The 24,109-nt window shown below is 44.7% G+C and overlaps 1 protein-coding gene across 1 annotated transcript in view; it reads left to right on the plus strand.

Annotated features, from left to right (window-relative positions):
• The window catches only part of cacna1h (calcium voltage-gated channel subunit alpha1 H), a 167,904-nt gene that overhangs the window by 137,763 nt on the left and 6,032 nt on the right, over nt 1-24,109 (plus strand). The window contains exons 26-30 of the mRNA XM_033040491.1: nt 8,256-8,389; nt 9,971-10,041; nt 15,421-15,499; nt 16,371-16,492; nt 22,284-22,613. Coding sequence (XP_032896382.1) covers nt 8,256-8,389; nt 9,971-10,041; nt 15,421-15,499; nt 16,371-16,492; nt 22,284-22,613 — 736 coding nt within the window. The remainder of the gene's footprint in view (nt 1-8,255; nt 8,390-9,970; nt 10,042-15,420; nt 15,500-16,370; nt 16,493-22,283; nt 22,614-24,109) is intronic.

A 24,109-nucleotide genomic window follows, 5' to 3' on the forward strand; every position in this document is an offset into this window, starting at 1 on the left:
CAGAGCTGCTACCTCACAGCGCCAGAGACCTAGGTTCGATCCTGACCTTGAGTGCTGTCTGTGTGGAGTTTGCACGTTCTCCCTGTGACCTTGTGGAGTTCCTCCAGGTGCATGGGTTTTCCCTCATATCCCAAAGACGTACAGGTTTGCAGGTTAATTGGCCTCTGTGTATTGGGATAATTAGTGTGAATGGGTGATCAATGGTCGGCATGGACTTGGTGGGGCCGAAGGGCCTGCTTCCATGCTGTTTTTCTGAACTGAACTGAACTAGTCACAGGGCAGCACAGTGGCGCAGCTGGTAGAGCTGCTTCCTCGCAGCGTTAGATGCCCCGGTTTGATCCTGACCTGGAGTGCTGCATATGTGGAGTTTGCACATTCCCCCTGTGACTGCGTGGGTTTCCTTTGGTTTCCTCCTGTGTCCCAAAGCGGTAAATAAATTGCTCCTGTCATGTAAGGAGTGGGTGCAAACGTGAGATAACATGGAACTAGTGTGAACAGGGTGAATCGATGGACAGCATGACACAGATGGCTGAAGGGTCTGTTTTCATCAATTCAATCAATCACTAACATTGTAACCATGCCTCCACAGTATTATAATGAATGACGTCCAAAGCACACAAGACTGATAAGCAAGGTTAGTTATGTCCCCTTGTTGGACATCACATTTACGAGTTGCCAATCCTTTGGAACTAACGGCTGCCATCTTGTTTCGATGTCCTTTTCCCCAAGAATTAACGTGAAACTCTCTGCAAGCTTAACAAAAATGGAAAGTAGAAACATCACAATACAATACATTGAGGAGGAATGAAATGGATAAAGAAATTTAAATTTGAGGAACGATCGATAAAATATATTAAAAGTAAGTTATCTTACGTGGCAGTAAAATGGGAACTATTAACACCGAACAGATAGAATTGTCAATTTGTAGCAACAATGAGATATTAAAAAGCACTTTCTATTAGTTGTTGCTCAAGAGAATAAAACGAGAGGCAAGGTGAATCTTAAAGTGGCCAAATGTTCTGATGTTATGATACGGAAAATAATTTTATTCGGATGTTTCTTTGGCTAAATGAAATGAAGAATAACTGAAGATAGACTTAAAAAGCTGGAGTAACTCAGCGGGACAGGCAGCATCTCTGGAGAGAAGAATGGGTGACGTTTCGGGTTGAGACCTTTCTTCAGGTTAGGGATAAGGGAAACGAGGGATATAGACGATGATGTGGAGAGATAAAGAACAAAGAATGAAAGATACGCAAAAAAGTAACAATGATAAAGAAAACAGGCCATCATTGTTAACTGTTTAAGAAGGAACTGCAGATGCTGGAAAATCGAAGGTACACAAAAATGCTGGAGAAACTCAGTGGGTGCAGCAGCATCTATGGAGCGAAGGAAATAGGCAACGTTTCGGGCCGAAACGTTGCCTATTTCCTTCGCTCCATAGATGCTGCTGCACCTGCTGAGTTTCTCCAGCATTTTTGTGTACCATCATTGTTAACCGTTTGTTGGGTGAAAACGAGAAGTTAGTGTGACTTGGGTGGGGGAGAGATAGAGAGAGAGGGAATGCCAGAGCTACCTGAAGTGAGAGAAATCGATATTCATATCACTGGGCTGTAAGCTGCCCAAGCGAAATATGAGATGCTGTTCCTCCAATTTGTGTTTAGCCTCATTCTGAAAATGGAGGAGACCTAGGACAGAAAAGGTCAGTGTGGGAATTGGAAGGAGAAGTCAAGTGTTTAGCAACTGGGAGATCGGGTAGGTTCAGGTGGACTGAGCGAAGGTGTTCAGCAAAACGATCGCCCAGTCTACGTTTGGTCTCGCCGATGTATAAGATTTCACATCTTGAACAATGGGTACAGTAGATATAACTAAGTTTAGTATTTAGGAAGGAACTGCAGATGCTGGTTTACGCGGAAGTTAGACGCAAAATGCTGGAGCCAGCAGTGGGCCAGGCAGCATCTCTGGAGAGAAGGTATGGGTGACATTTCGGGTTGAGACCCTTCTTCGGACTATGTCATGGGAATTCGCTCTCATCCTGGTTTACTTTAGTTTAGTATAGAGATACAGCACAGAAACAGGCCCTTCGGCCCAACTATTCCGTGCCAACCAGCGATCCTCGCACACTAGCACTATCCTACACACACTAGGGACAATTTACAATTTTACCGCAGCCAATTAGCCTACAAACCTGGGCATCTTTGGAGTGTGGGAGGAAACAGGAGCACCCGGAGAAAACCCACGTGGTCACGGGGAGAACCTGAAGTCAGGATCGAACCCGGGCCTCTGCCGCTGCAAGGCAGCAACTACCGCTGCACCAGTGTGCTGTGCGGTAATAAATAGGTTCTTTTTTTTACAGATGGCCATTAGTCAATTTTGTCCATAGGTCAGAAAATGCACAAGAGTCCTAGGGCACCACACTGACGCAGTGGTGACACGGTGGCGGTGCTCCGGATTCCTCCTACCTTCCGAAGACGTGCAGGTTTGTAGGTTAATTGGGTTCTGTAAATTGTTCCTAGAGTGTGGGATAGAACTAGTGGACCGATATATTGGTTGGCACAGACTCGTTTGGCCGAAGGGCCTGTTCCCAAGCTGTGTTTCTAAACTGAACCTTGCATGGGGAATGAAATAGAAGTCAGGCACACTGAAACCAGGAGTACATCGGTTCAGTGCTTATGTGACACCCGAACTGTCTTAACTAGTAAGTCCGATAAAGAGTTGTCCGTGAACTCCGAAGAATGAAGCCTGCAGAAGCTTCTGTGAGCTGTCAAAATCAAAGTCAAATGTATAATTTAATAAAGAGACTATCCTTTCGTCAACAGTGGAGAGAGTATTAAAATGTCAGTGTGCACAGGCATCAGAATGGCGGGTGAATCCAGGATCATTTATAAATCCCCTTATATCCTGAAAGAAAGAAAATAGCTGCACCAACTCTAACTTGGAAAATAATTATCTGTTAACTATTAACACTATTATTGATCTGTAATTCATCTGCACAGTGATTCTAGGTGTTAGAAGAGATCACAAATGTCCAGACTTGCTGTTCTATGTACGTCCCCTTCCAAATTCTTTGTGGAAATACTAACCGGTTCTTAGCTTTCTTTATTTTTCAGGATTTAGTTTAGTTTAATTTTGAGATATAGAGCAGAAACAGGCCCTTCGGCCCACCGGGTCCGCGCCGACCAGCGATCCCCGCATATTAACTCTATCCTACACACACTAGGGACAATTGTTACATTTACCAACATACTGTACCTGCACGTCTTTGGAGTGTGGGAGGAAACCGAAGATCTCGGAGTAAACCCATGCGGTCACGGGGAGAACATACAAACTCCCTACAGACAGCACCAGCCAGGATCGAACCAGGGTGTCTGGCGCTGCAAGCACTGTAAGGCAGCAACTCTACCGCTGTGCCACCGTGTTGCACATTAATTTTTCATTCAACTTGCTGCAAATAATTAAGGCTGGTAATTCAGAGCAAACGTCCCCTTATCAATCATATATTCATCATTAATACCTACATAGAACAGGGAACACCACTGCACAGGATCGGGTCCTTCGGCCACAATATCTGTGCCAGACAAGATGCCAAACTAAACTCATCTCATCTGCCTGCACATAACCCATATCCCTCCATTCGCTGCATGTCCATGTTCCTGTCAAAATTACTCTTAAACGTCAATATTGTATCTACCACCAACCCTGGCAGCACCTTCCAGGCAACCACCATCCTCGCTGTAAAAAACATGCCTCGCACATCTCCTTTAAAATTTGTCCTACTGACCTTGAAGCTATGCTCCCCAGTTTTTGACATTTCCACCATGGGGAAAAGGTTCTGACTGTCTACCATATCTAGGACAAACGACAAAGGATATTTATTGTCACATACAGCAATTGGTGCAGTGAAATTTGAGTTACCATGCAGCCCACAAATAAGATAAACACAACACTATAGAATTTAACATAAAACCATAAAAACATCCCCCTCACAGCAGAATCAACGTTTCCCACTGAGAGGGAAGGCAACAAAGTTCAGTCCTTTTTCCTCTTGTTCACCCGTGGTCGGGGCCTATTGAGGCCTCTGCAGTCGCCGCAAAGGTGGCCCGATGTTTCAGGACCACTTGTCGGAATGATGGAACTCCGGCATTGGGACGGAAGAACACGGAGAAAATGTAGGCATCCCATAATACTATATACTTCCAATGGCTTGTCAATAAAGCACTCCGACAAAGAAAGGGAATTATTTAAACCTGTCTCATTCCCTCAGGAGGTACAAGATTACGTAAAGAAAGTAACATTGTAAATCCTCCAATTACTTTGCATCCCTTTTCTCTCATCTCCCACACTTTAACTCTTTCTTCACCTGATTTGATTCTAATTCACCGCCTCTAATTCAGTTGAGTTTCAGTTTAGTTTATTGTCCCGTGTATCGAAGTGCAGTGAAAAGTTTCGGTGCGTGCTGACCAGTCAACAGAAATACAATCCATGTTTACATTCAAGCCATCCATAAAGTACAGATGCATGATAAAGGGAATAACGTGAATAACATTAGTGCTAGATAAAGTCCAGTAAAGTCCGATGAAAGTAAGTCCAAGGGTCTCCAATGAGGTAGATAGTAGCTCAGGACTGCTCTCTAGTTGTTGATAGGATGGTTCAAGTGCCTGATAACAGCTGGGAAGAAACAGGTTCAGGCACAATGAACTGCAGATGCTGGTTTACCAAAAAAAGACATAAAGTGCTGGAGTAATGCAGCGGGTCAGGCAGCATCTCTGGAGAACATGAATAGGTGATGTTTTGAGTCGGGACCCTTCTTCAGCCTGATTTGATGTTAAATTTGATGCACAACACGAATTAAGATATTGAATAACCGAAATCTAGCGTGCCAACCACTTTTAATGATTTTCTCTGCAACCCAATGGTGACCGGATTGATTGAAACTGTATCTAAAATCTGTAGAAGCTGTGTTTCACGTGGTGTTGTCAAGATTAATGTTTTTTAGAAAGCAGCTCTGAACAGTTTAGATTTTCTAGTGCCTGCATTGCATAATGCCTACGGTAATGCCTTCAAATTGCTTGCGTAGGTTCAGTAAAACATTGTGTTTTCTTTATTTTACTTTAGACTTTACTTTAGAGATACGGCTTGGAAACAGGCCCTTTGGCGTACTGTATCCGTGCCGACCAGCGATCCCCGCACACTAGCACGAGGATTAACACACTAGGGACAATTTACAATTTTTTCTGAAGCCAATTAACCTACAAACCTGTGTGTCTTTGGAGTGTGGGAGGAAACCGCAGCACCCGGAGAAAACCCACGAGGTCACGGGGAGAATGTACAAATGCCGTACACACAGCACCCGTAGCCAGGATTGGACCCAGGTATCTGGCGCTGTAAGGCAGCAACCCTACCGCTGCACCACCATGCCGCACTTGAGCCTTATTTCTACCAGTGTATCCATGTTAGTAATGTCCAAGAGCAAGGCTGCGGGATTTTTTTTTCAATTAGAATTAAATTAAATTTAATGTTTTGAATTACAATGATGGAAATATTTCATAGAAAGGATACGCCCAGAGTATTTGACAGGTAAACAGAAATTATTATTCAGTGACTACAGGGCTCATTCTTGCAGTTAGTCCCTTAATAATTACGCCTCTAATTACACACCATTACAGTAACAGCTGGTTAGTTGATTCAAAGCTATCTCAAAACGGTACAATTTTGTTTCTATCCAGGCTCAGGGTGTTGTTTTCTCATCTCAAGTTACATACGTGTGCAAGGAAGGAACTGCAGATGCTGGTTTAAACTGAAGATAGACACAAAAAGCTGGAGTACCTCGGCGGGACAGGCAGTGTCTCTGGAGAGAAGGAATGTGTGACGTTTCGGGTCGGTCGGAAGAAGGGTCTCGACCCAAAACGTCACCCATTCCTTCCCTCCAGAGATGCTGCCTGTCCCGCTGAGTTATTCCAGCTTTTTGTGTCCATCTTCGAGTTTATAGGTGTTCATTTGGAAGTGGGAGATGTTTATTGCACCAAAGAGTAATTCTTCTGGGGGCTTTCACTGAATACTATGCATACCCCATTGATTCATTCTATAGTCTATGTGTTTCAACAGACACATGAAGCATGTGGATGGACTCTATTGCCTCTTAATTTTTGGGTCAGAGCACATTTGTTGAGGGAATGGACGAATGGCCTTTTGGATTAGTACCCTTCTAAGGTAGGGTAAGCGAGATAGGTTATCTATAAGACTGAGGTGCTTTTCTTTCTTACTTGATTGATTGATTGAAAGGAACATGCCCTTCGTCCCACCGTGTCCACATTGACTATCAGTCCCGACACGAAACGTCGCTCGTCCTATTTCTCCAGAGAAGCTCCTGAGGTCCCGCTGAGAGTTACTCCGTCATTTTGTGTCTACCTTGCGCCCTATTTCTGTTTGATAAAGTAAATTTAGAAATATCTACGACCAGCTTAGATTACACGAGGAAGAAGCTATGCATTTACTGGTATGTCGTGTGACGTTGGGAAGGATTGTTTAGTTTAGTTTAGTTTACAAACACAGCGCAGAAACAGGCCCTTCGGCCCACCGGGTCCGCACTGACCAGCGAACCCCGCACATTAGCACTATCCTACACACACACTGGGGACAATTTACACATACACCAAGCCAATTTACCTACTGTACATAGCTGTACATCTTTGGAGTGTGGGAGGAAGCTGAAGATCTTGGAGAAAACCCCATAGGGTCACAGGGAGAACGTACAAACTCCGTACAGACAGCACCCGTAGCCGGGGTCGAACCCGGGTCTCCGGCGCAGCAAGCGCTGTAAAGGCAACAACTCTACCGCAGCTCCACCCATTGGATGGAGTTCGGTTCCCAGCATGGGAGCATTTAATGTGTCAATTTATCATGAAAGCCACTTCGATGCAACACTTAGCACCTAACTGCTGTCTTGTGAATTACCACCCGTGGTGGGAAATAGAACACTGTTGTCAGCGCTGCATATTTATATACAATTCTTCAATCCAAACCCCAAAGTAAAAATGCTGCAAATATTTTGATCTCATGATTTTTCTGCAAATTCACTTAAATTTTACCAGTCTGCCCTTTTCTCCACTTCTTGTTAAAACAAAAACAGCATCTTGTAACTTGCAATCTCCTCATTGCTCATCTCTGAACGTTGATTGCATCTCCTCCCACCTCTTTGTTAATCACAGGCAGGCATTTTGGAGACGAATCTTCAATGAGTTTAGCTGAGAGATACAGCGCCGAAACAGTGGAGAAAGGAACTGCAGGTGCTGGTTGATACCACAGATAGACGCAAAGTGCCGGAGTAACTCAACGGGTCAGGCAGCATCCCTGGAGAAAAAAGATGAGGGAGGTTACAGAAGTCTGAAGAAGGGTCCCGACCTGAAACAACACCAGTCTTTTTTCTCCAGAGATGCTGTCTGACCCGCGGAGTTACTCCAGCACTTTGTGTCTATCTTCAGCATGGAAACAAGCCTTTCCGCCCATCGAGTTCATGCAGACCATCGATCGCCCGTTCACGCCAGGTCTACGTATCCCACTTTCGCATCCACTGCCTACACGCGAGTGTTTTATTGTCATATGGGGCAATTTAGACTTGGGGCACACGTGGGGAAATTTACAGAGGCCAAATAACCTACAAACCCACACGTCCTTGAAACGTGGGGGGAAACTAGAGCACCGGGAGCAAATGCCGTGGTCTCAAGGAGAACGGTCAGGATCGAACTCTGGACTCTGGCGCTGTGAGTTACAGCTGATCAATGAGGATTTCTCTCACTGAATGTTAAGCAGGCCATTAAGCTCATCGAACATGGCTGATCTATTTTTCCTTCTCAGACCCATTCTCCTGCTTTCTCCTCATAACTAATCAACAATTTATCAATCTCTGCTTTAAGAAACCCAATGACATGGCTTCCACACCCGTCTGTGGCAATGAATTCCACAGATTCACTCATCCTCTGATTAAAGACATTCCTCCTTATCTGCGTTTTGAAGATAGGGCCGTTCATTATCTCACTTCTTCATTTCGTTCCCCATTTATATCGTCTTAAAATTTGTTTTATCTTTAACTTTCCTGTTCTGAAGATAAGATATTGACTTAAAACGTTAATCCTTTTCCTTTCTCCATAGATACCACCTGACACAGAAAGCATTCATTTCTGGCAAAGATAGACCATCCTTTTAATTAAAAGACAATTCTGGCATTTTGTTTTACCTCTGTGATCTTTTATATATTTCAGGTGGAATCAACTGGATTTGGCTATTGTGCTTCTGTCTATAATGGGGATAACCCTGGAGGAAATTGAAATGAATGCCTCGCTCCCCATTAACCCGACGATCATTCGCATTATGAGAGTACTACGGATTGCAAGAGGTATCGCTATCTCTTATGACTTTTAAGGATTTCTTGTTTGTGTTAGAAACTTTCTTTTAAAAGCATTGGGCACCCAGGCAGTTAAGAATCCTCTTCCAGATCAAACATAATATGAACAATTGTGCATGCAATAAACAGTAATTAAATAACTCAGAGGAAAAAGCTTGTGGCATTTTCAACATCGTCTGAGCATGAGAATCAGATGGTAGTTGCTGCCATAATTAACTGCAAATGGTATGGTTGATTTGTGTGCGTTCCCCTTGGGCTTTGAACTGTGTCGCTGCCACTGGCAACTGGTAGAGCACGCATTTAGCCCCCTTCAACAGCCAAGTGTTTTATTGTCACATTTCCCGAAACGAAAGAATGAAATACTTACTCGCTCAACTTACTTACTTATGTCACAACAAAAGAGTAGAGGTAATGCGAGATAATTGAATTGTTTAAGCAGAAGGGAAGTTAAGTGGGTTTTACAATGAATGTGTGACTATCAGATTTCCACGTTGGGGTTCCACCATAAGAAGTTTCCGCCCAGGCCAAACACACAGCAAAGCAATACCGATACATTGAATTACACAGCTAAGCACTGTTAATTTAATTGAGTTTAGTTTAGTATAGATATACAGCCCTGCAACAGGCCATTCGGCCCACCGAGTCCGCACCGACCCTATAGGGGCTTTCCCACTTGAGCGACCTAATTAGCGAGTTTAGAAGAGTTTGAAAAAATAACATGTTGAAGACCTCCTTCGACTATGTAGAAGACCTCCTTCGACCTCCTTCGACTATGTTGAAGACCAGCTTCAGCTAGCTACAACTAACTTCGGGAAAATTGGACACCGAATAGTGGAGAGTGAAGACGACCTCCTTTGATCTCCTTCGACCTCCCTTCGACTATGATGAAGACTATCTACGACTACCTTCGACTAACCTCGATTACCTATGACTTACATCCCGACCTACTACGACTTACTAAGACTAAACCTACGAGTAAAAAAAGTATTGATTTTTTCCATGGCGACCTTTTTTTACTTGCGGGCATTTTTTAACATATTGGAAAAAACCGCCGCGACCTAGCTGAGGCCCCGAGTATGCAGAGACCACTCTCGAGCATGAAGGAGAGTTTCGAAGACCTCCTACAACCTCGTGTCGAGTTGCGAGTATGAGTCGAGGGCAAACTCGCCGGAACTCACGGATTAGATCGCCCAAGTGGGGCAGACCCTTAACATTATCATACACACACTCGGGACAATTTACAATTTTACCGAGCCAATTAGCCTACAAACCTGCACGTCGTTGGAGTGTGGGAGGAAACTGGAGCGCACGGAGAAAGCCCCTGCAGATCATGGGGAGAACGTACAAACTCCGTACGGATAGCACCCATAGTCAGGATTGAACCAGGGTCTCTGGCGCTGGAAGGCAGTAACTCTACTGCTGTGCCACTCTCTGCCCCTTTATGAGGAGAATAAAAATAATGATTAATGCAAATGGATAATGTGAGTCAGTGTGGACAGTGGACAGGGGCCTCTTTCTCTGCTCCATGAGAAACAATATGAAGTACATTTTGTTAATTTTCTGCTCTCTTAGTGTTGAAGCTGCTCAAGATGGCAACTGGAATGAGAGCCTTACTTGATACAGTCGTTCAGGCTTTGCCACAGGTAAGCGCTGTGATTTTAAAAATACCTAAGAAGTTATGTTGCTAATTTCATTGTCTTAAATGTAAGCATGCTTTTTACAAAGTGATTTTTGAGAGAAACACAACTCTGAATAACGGGAGCATAAATTGCCAGCTTCCCCTCACAAACTTTGTCATGTAAGTAAAGTTTAAACGTCATTTTTGTGTTGGCAATTCTGCCTGACATCCAAAAATGTTGATTGAAAGATGTGTAATTACCACTTTCTGAAGAGGTGTGGATTGAAAGAACTCCCACATTCCAAAGATGTACAGGTTTGTAGGTTAATTGGCTTCTGTAATTGTCTCTAATGTAGATAGGAAGGAACTAATGTACAAGTGATTGCTAGTTGGTGCGGACTAGGTGGACTGAAGGGCCTGTTTCCATGCTGTTATCACCGGCGGTCACTCAAAACAAGTATGACTGTCCTCTCATGGAGGACGCCTGTGCGTGACTTTGTTTAACGTGGGGAGACTGGTGCACAGACAGCCATCACACAGCCGTTGACAGATCTGGGCTAGAATCCAGTGGCATGGAATCCAAGACGACTGGAGACCCTTTCTGCTGCAGCCTTCATCTGCCTTCCCAGCCATTGTGACGCGCCACTAAAGTCAGCCATCATCCTCCGCCTGTTCCACCGTTGACGTCTTGGTTGGATTGCTCTTTGTGAGAGACCTCCCCCTCGACCTTACCGCCAGGGGTGACCCTACCAGGAACATAGCTCCAGATGGCATCGCTCTCAGGATCGCAGGACCACGCATAAGCTTCTCCACCACGACAAGGTGACAATCCACGGAGAAGTTCCATGCTATATCTCTAAACTAAATAATATTTTTGTGTGAGGGGAAATTGAATGTGGAGCAAATTTGGATTTCAGAAATTTTCCGTGTGTTTCTGTTTAAAAAGATTCAGCTCGAAGTAGATTTAGTTTATTTTAGTTTAGAGATACATCACAGAAACAGGCCCTTTAGCCCACGAGTCCGTGCCGACCAGCAATCCCTGCACATTAGCCTACACACTAGGGACAATTGTTACCAAAGCTAATTAACCTACAAACCGGCATGTCTTTGGAGTGTGGGAGGAAACCGGAGCACCCATAGAAAACTCATGCGGTCACACGGAGAACGTACAAATTCTGTAAACCATATAACCATATAACAATTACAGCACGGAAACAGGCCATCTCGGCCCTTCTAGTCCGTGCCGAACATTTATTCTCCCCTAGTCCCAGATAACACCCGAGGCCAGGATCGAACCTGGGTCTCTGAGATAGCAACTCTGCCGCTGCACCATTGTGCTGTCCTTAGATGCTACCCACAAAACTGCTCCAAGCTTCCAGCTGAGTTCATTCATGTTGAGTTTCCACCATTTATATGCCTTCAGGAGGCTACAGAAATCAAACCAGAACATTTGTCGGAAGGACATTCATAGATAATACTTGAAAAGCTTTGTTTGAATTTGAAAACTGGTCGTGGGTGTTTGTAAATGTCACTGGTTTTATATACTTATCAAATGTCACTTGTTCGAATGACATTACACTAGTCAAACTTTACCAAGCCCTCAGTCCTAAATAGATCAAGATATATTTTTATGGCAAGATTTTTTAAAGAAACAAGCAGACTGAAGATGGATCCTGTCCCAAAACTTCACCTATCTTGCAGCACAGTGGCACAGCGTTAGAGTTGCTGCCTCATAGCGCCAGAGTCCCGGGTTCGATCCTCTCTACAGGTGCTATCTGTACGGAGTTTGTATGTTCTCCCCCACCGCATGGGTTTTCTCCGGGTGCTCCAGTGCCCTTCCACACTCCAAAGACTTGGGTTTTTTCGGATTAATTGGCTTCGGCAAAAATTGTAAATTGTCCCTCGTGTGTCAGACAGTGCTAGTGTACGGGGTTCGCCGGTCAGCGTGGACTTGGTGGGCCGAAGGGCCTTTTACCACGCTGTATCTCTAAAGTATCCGTGTTCTGCAGAGATGCTGCCTGACCTGCCGAGATTGCACTTTTAGACTTTGGAGATGCATCGTGGAAACAGGCCCTTCGGCTCACCGACTCCATGCCGAACAGCGACCACCCAGTTCACTAACACTATCCTACACACTGGGGACAAACCTACACCTACAAACCTACACATGGGAGGAAACCAGAGCACCAGACAAAACACACACGGTCACAGCTAGAACATACAAACTCCGTACACACAGCACCTGTAGTCAGGATCAAACCCAGGTCTCTGGAGCTGCAAGGCAGCAACTCTACCATTGCACAACTGTGTGGGACTAGTCCAGCACATTGTGTCTTTGTTTTTAAAACCAGTAGATCAGCCATGATCAAATGGTGGAGCAGACATAATGGACAAAATGGCCTAATTCTGCTTCTATGTCTTATGGTCTTATAATCTTATGGTTCTGTGAACAAAGTGATTGGCTTCATTCATTACCATGGACTCTGCTTCAATGGTACTTTATTGTCACATGTACCTAGATACAGTGAATTTATTTTTTTCCATGCAGTTCAGTAACAATCTTAGTATACATTATGTATACATAGTACAAGAGTGTAAGAGAGTAGATTACACTGAGTACACAAGAGTTGCCACGTTTCCAGCACTATCTCGTACCCTTGAAGTTCAAAGTTGTTAAACATTTTAGAGTATTAACTTGGCCATAAAGGCCCGTTGTCGTGGCGACGGGACTGGGTTGGAGTTACAGGGTCAGCCTGGCCAGGCGATGTGTTGATGTCCTCCTCTGCAGCTCTGCTGCTCCCTGCCACTGCAGGCTACATCTGATCCATGCGCTTGGCTATTTGGAGTGGCTCCTGATCTAACCGAGCCCCAGGCGGCTGCAGGGCCTCCAGCGGCCCACTCTGCTGCCGCGTCCTTTGAGTTAGGGACAACACAGTGGTGGAGTTGCTTCTTTACAGCGCCAGAGGCCCGGGTTCGATCCTGACCACGGGTGCTGTCTGTATGGAGTTTGTACGTTCTCACTGTGACCGGGTGCTGAGATTTCCGCCCACACTCCAAAGACGTGCAGGTTTGTAGGTTAATTGTCTTTGCTAAAATTGTAAATTGTCCCTGGTGTGTAGGATAGTATATGGGGATCGCTGGGCTGAACAGACTCGGTGGGCAGAAGGGCCTGTTTCCGCACTGTATCTCTAAAATCTAAAGTAAATAGTTCAATTCTCTATTAGCTTGTTAAAGCTGAGATCAACCCTCAATGTGATCGTTCACACAAGATGAGCTTCTGTCTGCACACCCCAAATATCCCTCGGGCATTTGAATCTGTGAAGATGCCAAATAAATACAAGTTGTTGCAATGTCAGAGCTCTGCTTTGCCAGAGATTGAAATGCCTTTGTGTATGTCAGCGTTCAAAGGGGAAATCAATGAGTCTAATCTTTTAACATGAAATTAAATCACTACCAAAATCCCTGAAACTATTCTCTTATTGCCACGTAATGAAGAAAAACACAGTAGTTCGGCCTGTGTAATGTTATGTTGCTCTCAGGGTTAGTCATCAAAGCAATCTCTGCCTGGACTGCCTGGACTGCCCTCAGCCAAAAGCATCTTCCATTCTTTGATTACATTGCCCAGCATATGGATCTCGGAGTTAACCAGCATTAGATCAATTTATTGTATTGCACATTTCTGACACAAAATATTTAGTTCTTAATTAAGACTTTTGACAATCCCATTCTTTCTGCTGATGCTGTGAACAAATCCCAGATTCAATACTCAAAACAACAGCGTGGCACAGCTGGTAGTGCCGCTACCACACAGCGCCGGACTCGGTTCGATCCTGATCTTGGGTGCTGTCAGTGTGGAGTTTGCACGTTCTCCTTGTGACCTCGCGGGTTTCCTCCAGGTGCTCTGGTTTCCTCCCCCTTCAGATAGACCTGCGGGTTTATGTAAATTGCCCTCTGTAAATCGCCCCTAATGTGTAGGGAGTGGATAACATAGAACTAATGTGAATGGGTGATTGATGGGCGACGGACTCAGTGGGACGAAGGGCTGTTTCCATACTGTTTTCATCTCTAAAACTAAACAGCTCGCAGTAATTTCCTGATGTACTGTGTTAATAGAGGCGGCTATAACTCAGGCACAGGCAGGGCTTGGTCTGGAGTAAAGTGGGATTGGGACCTGCGTTAATCAATGGATTCATCAATGTAAACCACATCACCTTAAAGCCTGTTAAGAATATGTTTTTTTTTCAACATAGCTCTCCAAATTACATGATATACAAGGAACTGTAGATGCTGGTTTAAAAAAAAGGTCCAAAGTGCTGGAGTGACTCAGTGGGTCAGACGGTGTCTCTGGAGGACATGGATAGGTGATGCTTTGGGTTAGTTATAGACACTCATAGAGTCAGACAGCGTGGAAACAGGCCCTTCGACCCAACATGTCCACGCCGACCAACATGCCCCATCCACACTAGTCCCACCTGCCTGCGTTTGGTCCATATCCCTCTAAACGTATCCTATCCATGTACCTTCATGCACCGTCAGCATGGCCACCCGCATAATCAAGGAAGAGTCTCACCCTGGTCACTCCCTCTTTTCCCTCTCCCATCAGGCAAGAGGTACAGACATTTGAAAACACACACCTCCAGATTCATGGTGGACAGTTTCTTCCCAGCTGTTAGTTAGGCAACTGAACCGTCCTCTCACCAGCTGGAGAGCGGTCCTGACCTTCCATCTACCTCATTGGAGACCTTTGAACCATCTTTAATCGGACTTTATTGGATTTTATCATGCACTAAACATTAAAACTTTTATCCTATATCTGCACACTATGGATGGCCTGATTCTAATCATGTATAGTCAATTTGCTGGCTAGTTAGCATGCAACTAAAAGGCTTTTCACTGTATCCTGATACACCTGATAATAATAAACTAAACTAAACTGAAAAAAACGTGGCCTCCTGGTTTAAAACACCATCTTCTCAACTGAACAGTACAAACAACAACTGATATATGAGATTTAGAGACAAAGAACTGCAGCTGCAGGTGTATGCCAAAGATAGACACAAAGTTCTGGAGTAACTCAGCGGGTCAGGCAGCAGAGAAAAAGGATGGGTGACGTTTCCGGCAGAACCCTTCCTCAATTAAACTATGAACTGTCCTGGGTGCTTTAAGGACTTCAGATGTTTTGCACTAATTTTGAGGTTTTAAATTAATTGCAGTTTTTTTTCCTTTCTTATGTTATCTATGAATACTGTATTTACAGGTATGTTCTGTTGCTGTAAGTGAGATTTTCATTATTCCATTGTCAGTACATACGACAATTAAACACTTGACTCTCGTGATTCTTAATCATTGTGTACAGGTTGACCTCTGCATTTTTTAAGAGATCTTTTCTTCTTTTACATTTCAGGTGGGAAACCTCGGTTTATTATTCATGCTTTTGTTTTTTATCTATGCCGCTCTTGGAGTTGAACTCTTCGGAAAGCTGGGTGAGATTTTAATTGGCCGATCTCCTCATTACCTCCAGTGAGAAGGAAGAAGCAGTGTTTGCTAGTTAGACACAGAGTGCTGGAGTAACTCAACGGGCCAGGCAGCATCTCTGGTGAAATGGAATAGGTGACGTTTCGAGTAGGGGCCCTTCTTCATGCTTCTGCTTGTGACGTCTGAGAAGGGTTCCAACACGAACTGTTCCCTTTCTCCAGAGATGCTGCCTGACCTGCTGAGTTACTCCAGCATTTTGTGTCTATCTTCGGTATAAGCCAGCATCTGCATTTCCTTTGTACAGTGTTTAGCGTTTGTGTGTTTTACTTAAAAACAGATGTAACTTATCCTGATGAACCGTCTAGCAGGGTCTGATTGAGCCTAGAATGCTTCATTCTAAATGTAAAATGTGAAAGTTCACTTCATTTGCTTGCGCTGCCTTGGAGTGAATCTGATCTAACGGTTAATATGAAACAAGAAATGTTAAAATAAAACATAAGCCATCATTAACACAGCGGCGCAGCTGGTAGAGCTGCTGCCTCACAGAGACCCGGGTTCGATCCTGACCTCGGGTGTTGTCTGTGTGGAGTTGGCATGTTCTCCCTGTTACCGCATGGGTTTCTCCGGGTGCTCCGGTTTCCTCCTGCATCCCAATGACGTGCGGGCTTGTAGGTTAATTGGCCCTCTGTAAATTGGCCCTAGTGTGTAGGGAATGGATGCGAAGGGTGGGATAACATGGAGCGAGTATGTATGGGGGATAGACGGTCGGCATGCACACAGTGGGCCAAGGGCCCTTTTTTACATCCTGTGTCTACAAAAGTTAAAGCGTGGGGATGTGTTGGTCTTCAATTAATAGAATTGGATTGTTTTGCCCTTCAGTGTGTAATGATGAAAACCCATGTGAAGGCTTGAGTCGGCATGCCACGTTTGAGAATTTTGGGATGGCATTTCTTACTTTATTCCGAGTTTCAACTGGTGATAACTGGAACGGAATAATGAAGGTATGTAATTAATTCCACTGAACAGGTTAGTTCGAGCATCAGTAATTCACTGAGGACCTGTGCATTAGAAAGTCCTGACAGAAACTAAATCACACGCTCCAGTATTTACATTCAAGTCACTCTGCTTTGTTCATTTGTAATTATTAATATCTACTTAAAAATACATTATAAACCAACAGAATACTGTCCTCAATTTCCTCAGATAGACATTTGGAATCAAATCATCAGATCCCCGACTAGGAGTGCGCCAACTAGAGGAGAGAATACTTACAAATTAAATGACGACTTTGCATTTTCATCCTTAGCCGGGAAGTTCGTTGGATGACAACCCAGACTGAAGCTAATTGCTGGTCACCAGAAAAAGCATAGAGAGTATATAACATTACGAGAGCCATAGAGAGGGACAGTCAGAACCTTCTCCCCAGGGTGGAAATCTCAAAGACGAGAGGATATAGTTTTTTAAGTTAAAAGTTTCAAGGAGATGTGCGGAGCAAGTTTTTTTACACTGAAGGTGGTAGGTGCCTGGTACACGCTGCCAGGAGATGGTGGTAGAGGCAGATACTAAAGTGGTGTTGAAGAGATATTTGGATAGGCAGATGGATATGCAAGGAATGAAGGAATATGGACGTGAAGGCAAGGGAGTTTACGTAGAAACATAGAAATAGGCCATTCGGCCCTTCGGGCCAGCACCGCCATTCAATGTGATCATGGCTGATCATCCGGAATCAGTACCCCATTCCTGATTTCTCCCCATATCCCTTGATTCCATAAGCCTAAGAGCTATACCTTACTCTCTCTTGAATGCATCCAGTGAATTGGCCTCCACTGTGGCAGAGAATTCCATTCCAGCCCCCGCCATCCCGGGAATTAACCTGGTGAACCTACGCTGCACCCCCTCAATAGCAAGAATGTCATTCCTCAAATTAGGAGAGCAAAACTGCACACAAAACTGTCCAGGTGCAGCATCACCAGGGCCCGGTACAACTGCAGCAGTCAACAAAATAGAGAGAGTACAGAGGAGATTTACTAGAATGTTGCCTGGGTTTCAGCAACTAAGTTACAGAGAAAGGTTGAACAAGTTAGGGCTTTATTCTTTGGAGCGCAGAAGGTTAAGGGGGGACTTGATAGAGGTTTTTAAAATGATGAGAGGGATAGACAGAGTTGACGTGGAAAAGCTTTTCCCACTGAGAGTAGGGAAGATTCAAACAAGGGGACATGACTTGAGAATTAAGGGACTGAAGTTTAGGGGTAACATGAGGGGGAACTTCTTTACTCAGAGAGTGGTAGCTGTGTGGAATGAGCTTCCAGTGAAGGTGGTGGAGGCAGGTTCGTTTTTATCATTTAAAAATAAATTGGATAGTTATATGGATGGGAAAGGAATGGAGGGTTATGGTCTGAGCGCAGGTATATGGGACTAGGGGAGATTATGTGTTCGGCACGGACTAGAGGGGTCGAGATGGCCTGTTTCCGTGCTGTAATTGTTATATGGTTATATGGTTATATGGTTATCTCCTTGCTCCTATATTCAAATCCTCAATAATCCAAAATAGTTTACTTTGGCATCATGTTCTGCACACATACTGCGGGCTGATGGGCCTGTTACTGTGCTCTATTTTCCGGTGTTCTACTGATGGGTGTGTAATGGTTAATATGAACATGGTGGGCCAAAGAGCTTGTTTCTGTGCGGTACGACTCTAGGGCGGCACTGTGGTGCAGCGATAGAATTGCAGATACAGAGATCTGGCTCGATCCTGGCTACGGGTGCTGCCGGTATGGAGTTTGTATGTTCGCCCTGTGACCGTGTGGGTTTTCTCCAGGTGCTCCCGTTTCCTCCCACATTTCAAAGACGTGCAGGTTTTTAGGTTAATTGGCTTCTGTAAATTGTCCCTAGTGTGTGGGATAGAACTAGTGTACGAGGCTATCGTTGGTCGGCGCGGACTCGGTGGACTGAAGCTGTATCTATAAAGTTAACACTAATACTATGAGATCAATGGCAGCTGGTGACTGTGTTTAGGTCTGAATAATAATTCCAGCCACACTGTAAAGATATATTCCCCTCATCCAAATAAATCACTGACTAATTCATCAATGGGTTTTTTTGGCAGGCTTCCTGCAACATCTAGCTATGGGTTGTTTAAAATGAGTTAAGCTTGCTTTTGTGGAGTTGACAGGAGTACAAGTTCAAATAGAGAATTACTTGCCGCTGGGATTCTACCCACAGTGAACAGGAATTCAAATAAACCAACCAAGCATGGTGGATAGGTTGTGACCTCGATGGGTGTTTAATCACTGAAGACACTATAACGGCCACAGGGAGCAAGATACTGTTTTCCTACCACTTGAAAGCCCAAATAAAACTATTTTTTATATTTTTATGTTCTTCACCGTATATTTCAATTTATCATTCATACATCGGCCTTAATACTGAGAGATTTAATCATACTCTGCTTTTGAACAGTGGCCCAGTGTTAGAGTTGTTTCCTCATAGCACCAGAGACCTGGGTTCGATCCTGGCTGAGGGTGCTATCTGTGTAGAGTTTGTACGTTCTCCCTGTGACTGCGTGGGTTTTCTCCAGGTACTCCGGTTTCCTGCCACACTCCAAAGGCGTAGAGGTTTATAGGCTAATTGGCATTGGTTAAATAAAAACGAGGATGTTTCCGTAACCAGCTTCCGTCTCCACACTAGTATCTTTGTTCCGCTATGGGATCTTTGGTGCGCAGACGGAAGCCGGTTACGGAAATGGGGCCGAAAATTACCCATGAATCTGCCCATGACCGTACTACGTCTTTTTCGTCGAGTGATCTATCTTGCTTGCTATAGGATCTTTGCTTAAAACAGGTAGAGTTGATAGTTTAGTTCATTCACATGCACCGAGGTACATTCAAAAGTTTTTTTGTTGCGTGCTATCCAGCCAGTGAAAAGACTATACATGATTACAATATGTAAGAAAGAACTGCAGATGCTGGTTTAAATCAAAGGTAGAGACAAAATGCTGGAGTAACCCAGCGGGTGAGGCAACATCTCTGGTGAGAAGGAATGGGCGACGTTTCAGGTCGAGACCCTTCTTCAGTCTGAAGAAAGGTCTCGACCCGAAACATCACCCATTCCTCTCCAGAGATGTTGCCTCACCCGCTGAGTTACTACAGCATTTTATGTCTATCTATACATGATTACAATCAATCCGTCCACAGTATAAAGATACAGGATAAAGGGAATAACGTTTAGTGCAAGATAAAGTCCAGTCAAATCCGATTAAATATAGTCCGAGGGTGTCCAATGAGGTAGATGGTTGGTCAGGACAGCTCTCTAGTTGGTGATAAGATGGTTCAATTGCATGATAACAGCTGTGAAGAAATTGTCCCTGAATCTGGAGGTGTGCGTTTTCACACTCTGTACCTCTTCCCTAATGGGAGAGGGGAGAAGAAGGAAAAACCAGGTTGCCGAGGCAGTGTAAAGTATAGATGGAGTTTAACATTTAATACACAGTACATGACGCAGTCATTTTGAACAAATAACCTCTTTTCAAAATGATAGCAGTTGCATTTCGCAGAATGTAAAAGGATCTTAACATTTAAAAATGCCTGTGGTCACAGTAAAGTTATCATAATTCTGCTTGAGCCGAATACAGGAGCATCGGGAGAGCAAATTTACAATTGGTCAATTTAATTCCTTAAGGAAATAAAGGGAATAGCAGTCAGGAGTCACCTCATAGAAGGGGAAATCTAGTAGGTTTTTGAAAGAGAGTCATTGCTGAACAATACTGACTAAAGAGCAATTATAGACTGTTCAGAATAGTCAATGTGCTGATTTTATCATATGGCTTTGGCGAGGAAAACTGTGATGAGGTGCAAGTGGTTTATCGGACTCATCTGTACCTCAGAGTTATTTATAAGACTCACATTGTGCATGTTATTTATTCCTAAAAGGTGTATTGCAATAAATGTAAATCTTTGCCACACTCAGTAAAATGATTACATTCACTAAATAGTCTATTGACAAACTAAGTGTGAATTAAAGCACCTCCTATTTCACATTGAGAGCATTATTATTAAATTGTGATGAAAGACTAAATAGGAGCGTAGACCTTTATACTTTTGAATGATGTACTGAATATTTCCAACATTTTCGTTCTCATTGCATGTTTCTAGTGTGAATTTATCATTCTTCGTTCTTAACCCGTGCATTGAAAATCCAACATCCCCAACCCTTTTCCAGCTTTTAAATTAGTTAGGAGATGTAGCATGGAAACAGGCCCTTCAGCCCACCGGGTCCACGCCGACCAAAGATCACCCTTACACTAGTTCTATCCTACACACACTAGGGAACATTTACAGAAGCCAATTAATCTACAAAACCTGTACGTCTATGTGATGTGGGAGAAAACCGGAGCACACTGGAGAAAACCCACGCAGTCATAGGGAGAACGTACAAATTCCATGCAGACCGCACCGTAGTCAGATCGAACCCGGGTCTCTGACGTTCTACGACAGCTACTCCACTGCTGGGCCACTGTTCCTGTATACATTCATTCTGAAGAAGGGTCCTGACTTGTCCATCTTCTCTAGAGATGCTGTTTGACCCACTGAGTTACTCCAGTGACAGTAACTCTGACTTTGTGACTTATTCTGCAAACCAGCATCTACGGTTCCTTATATGTGCGTATAGGTATCCCTCACTAAACCAGGCTTCCCATCCCAACTCACACAGAATTCTAAATCACTAGTATCATTCGGAAATTCTTACTCAAAATGTCACCAGCCCAGAGTGTTTATCTCTCACCACTTCACTCTAGCACTTTATGTGTACCTATGGTGTCATAAAGTCATTGCGTCATACAGCGCGGAAACAGACCTTTCGGCCCTCTTGCCTGCACCGATCAACATGACCCATCTAGTCCCACCTGCCAGCGTTTGGCCCATATTCTTCTAAACCTGTCCTATCCAAGTAACCATCCAATGTTTCTTAAACTTGTGTTAATGCCTATCTCAACTACCTCCTTCAACAGCTTGTTCTATATATATATATACCACCTTTGTGTAATAAAGTTAACCAAAAAGGGTGGCTACGGTGGCTTAGGGGTAGAGTTGCTGCTTTACAGCTCTTGCAGCACTGGAGCCTGGGTTTGATCCCAACTATGGGTGCAGTTTGTACCTTCTCCCCGTGACCGCGTGGGTTTTCTTCGAGATCTTCGATTTCCTCCCTCCCTCCAAAGACGTACAGGTATGTAGGTTAATTGGCTTGGTGTATGTGTAAAATTGTCCCAAGTGTGTGTCGGATAGTGTTAGTTTGCGGGATCACTGGTCAGTGCGGACTCAGTGGGCTGAAGGGCCTGTTTCCATGCTGTATCTCTTAACTAAACTAAACTAAATCAGGTTCCTATTAAATCTTTCTCTCCTCACCGAGGACCGAGATGAGAAAAACATTTTTCACACAGAGAGTGGTGAATCTGTGGAATTCTCTACCACAGAAGGTAGTTGAGGCCAGTTCATTGGCTATATTTAAGAGGGAGTTAGATGTGGCCCTTGTGGCTAAAGGGATCAGGGGGTATAGAGAGAAGGCAGGTACAGGATACTGAGTTGGATGATCAGCCATGATCATATTGAATGGCGGTGCAGGCTCGAAGGGCCGAATGGCCTACTCCTGCACCTATTTTCTATGTTTCTATGTTTCTATCCCACTCCTCTCAGGTCTTTACCTCGTTGATGTTTGTGGAATCGCCCTATCTATTCCATTAACGTTAATCGGTGTTACTAAACACTGACACTTTACCCCTCTGCATTTATTTTGCAGGATACTTTGCGGGAATGTGGGAGCGAAGATAAGAATTGCCTCACCTACCTTCCCATCTTCTCCCCCCTCTACTTTGTCACGTTTGTCCTGATCGCTCAGTTCGTGCTGGTCAATGTTGTGGTGGCCGTACTCATGAAGCATCTGGAGGAGAGCAACAAGGAAGCCAAAGAAGATGCCGAACTCGACGCTGAAATCGAGCTGGAAATGTTACGTGCGCGGGGAATGGCGTCCGATAGCTCCGGACCTTCCCCTAACCCCGATAGCAGAGCCTCAGGCACCGGCCTGGATTCACCAAGACTTGAATCCCCAGGACACCTACAGCAATTAACAGTGAGTGTGATGGACATAAAATGCTGAAGTAACTCAGTGCGTCAGGCAGCATCTCTGGAGTACATGGATAGGTGGCACAGCGGTAGAATTACGGCCGTACAGCGACAGACACCCAGGTTCGATCCGGACTACGGGTGCTGCCTGTACTGAGTATGTATGTTCTCCCTGTGACTGCATGGGTTTTATCCGGGTGCTCCGGTTTCCTCCCACACTCAAAGACGTGCAGGTTTGTAGGTTAATTGGCTTTGGTAAAATTGTAAATTGTCCCTAGTGTGTAGGATAGTGCTACTGTATGGGGATCGTTGGTTGGCGCGGACCCAGTGGGCCGAAGGGCCTATTTCCACACTGTAATCTCTATAAAGTTTAATGGCCATTCTTCGGACCTGACTTGAAGCGTCACCTACCCATTTTCTCCTGAGATGTTGCCTGACCCTCTGAGTTACTCCAGTACTTTGTGTCTTTCGTTGGTATAAACCAGCATCTGCAGTTCCTTTTTATTACAGTGTGATTTTGTTTGAATATTTTGACATAGGTTTGACAGTCTGATCCTTATTCCCTGGGTGGAAATATTAAATACTAGCGAGCGTAACTTGAAGGTGAATGGGGCAAAGATTAATGGGAATGTGCGGTGTAGGTTTTTTTACACAGAGGGTAATGGTAGCGTCTGTGTCAAACATGATGCCGTTAAAAGCATCTCTTATATCTGGACATGATCCATATCGCAACCCCCCTCGGTGCCCAGCGGTCCCGGAACTCCCTCAGGGTGCCCGTAGACAGGGCGTATTCCCTTTCCATCCGCACCCGGGCACGGACGTATCCCCGGAAAAGGGGCAGGCAGCCGGCTCGGGTAGAGCCCTCCAACGTCTGGTGCCTTGACTCACGGATGGCCAGCTTGGCCAGGCCCAGGAGCAACCCAACCAGGACATCTTCAGCCCTACCCTCTCCCCTACGCACAGGGTGTCCAAAGATGAGGATGGTGGGTGAAAAATGCAGCCAGAAGGCAAGGAGCAGGCCCTTTAGGTATTGAAACAGTGGCTGCAGCCTCACGCACTCCATGTACACATGGTACACAGACTCTTCCAGCCCGCAACAGTGGCAGGCGGCTGGCGAGTCTGTGAACCGCGAGAGAAACAGGTTGCAGGGAACACCTCGATGCAATACCCTCCACCCCAGGTCCCCAATGTAGAGGGGGACCCACCACCACCTCTGGCAGCATGATCCAGGCACCCACCATTGTCTGTGTAAAATGCTTGCCCTGCACATCTCCTTTAAACAGTCTGAAAAAGGGTCTCGACCCAAAACGTCACCCATTTCTTCTCTCCAGAGATGCTGCCTGTCCCGCTGAGTTACTCCAGCATTTTGTGTCTGCCTTCGATTTGAACCGGCATCTGCAGTTCTTTCCTACACATCTCCATTAAACTTTGCTTTTCTCACCCTAAAGCTATGGCCTCTAGTCCTTGACATTTCCACCCACGGAAAACGGTTCCGACTGTCTA

This window comes from Amblyraja radiata, chromosome 22 (assembly GCF_010909765.2).
Source record: "Amblyraja radiata isolate CabotCenter1 chromosome 22, sAmbRad1.1.pri, whole genome shotgun sequence".
Lineage (NCBI taxonomy): Eukaryota > Metazoa > Chordata > Chondrichthyes > Rajiformes > Rajidae > Amblyraja > Amblyraja radiata.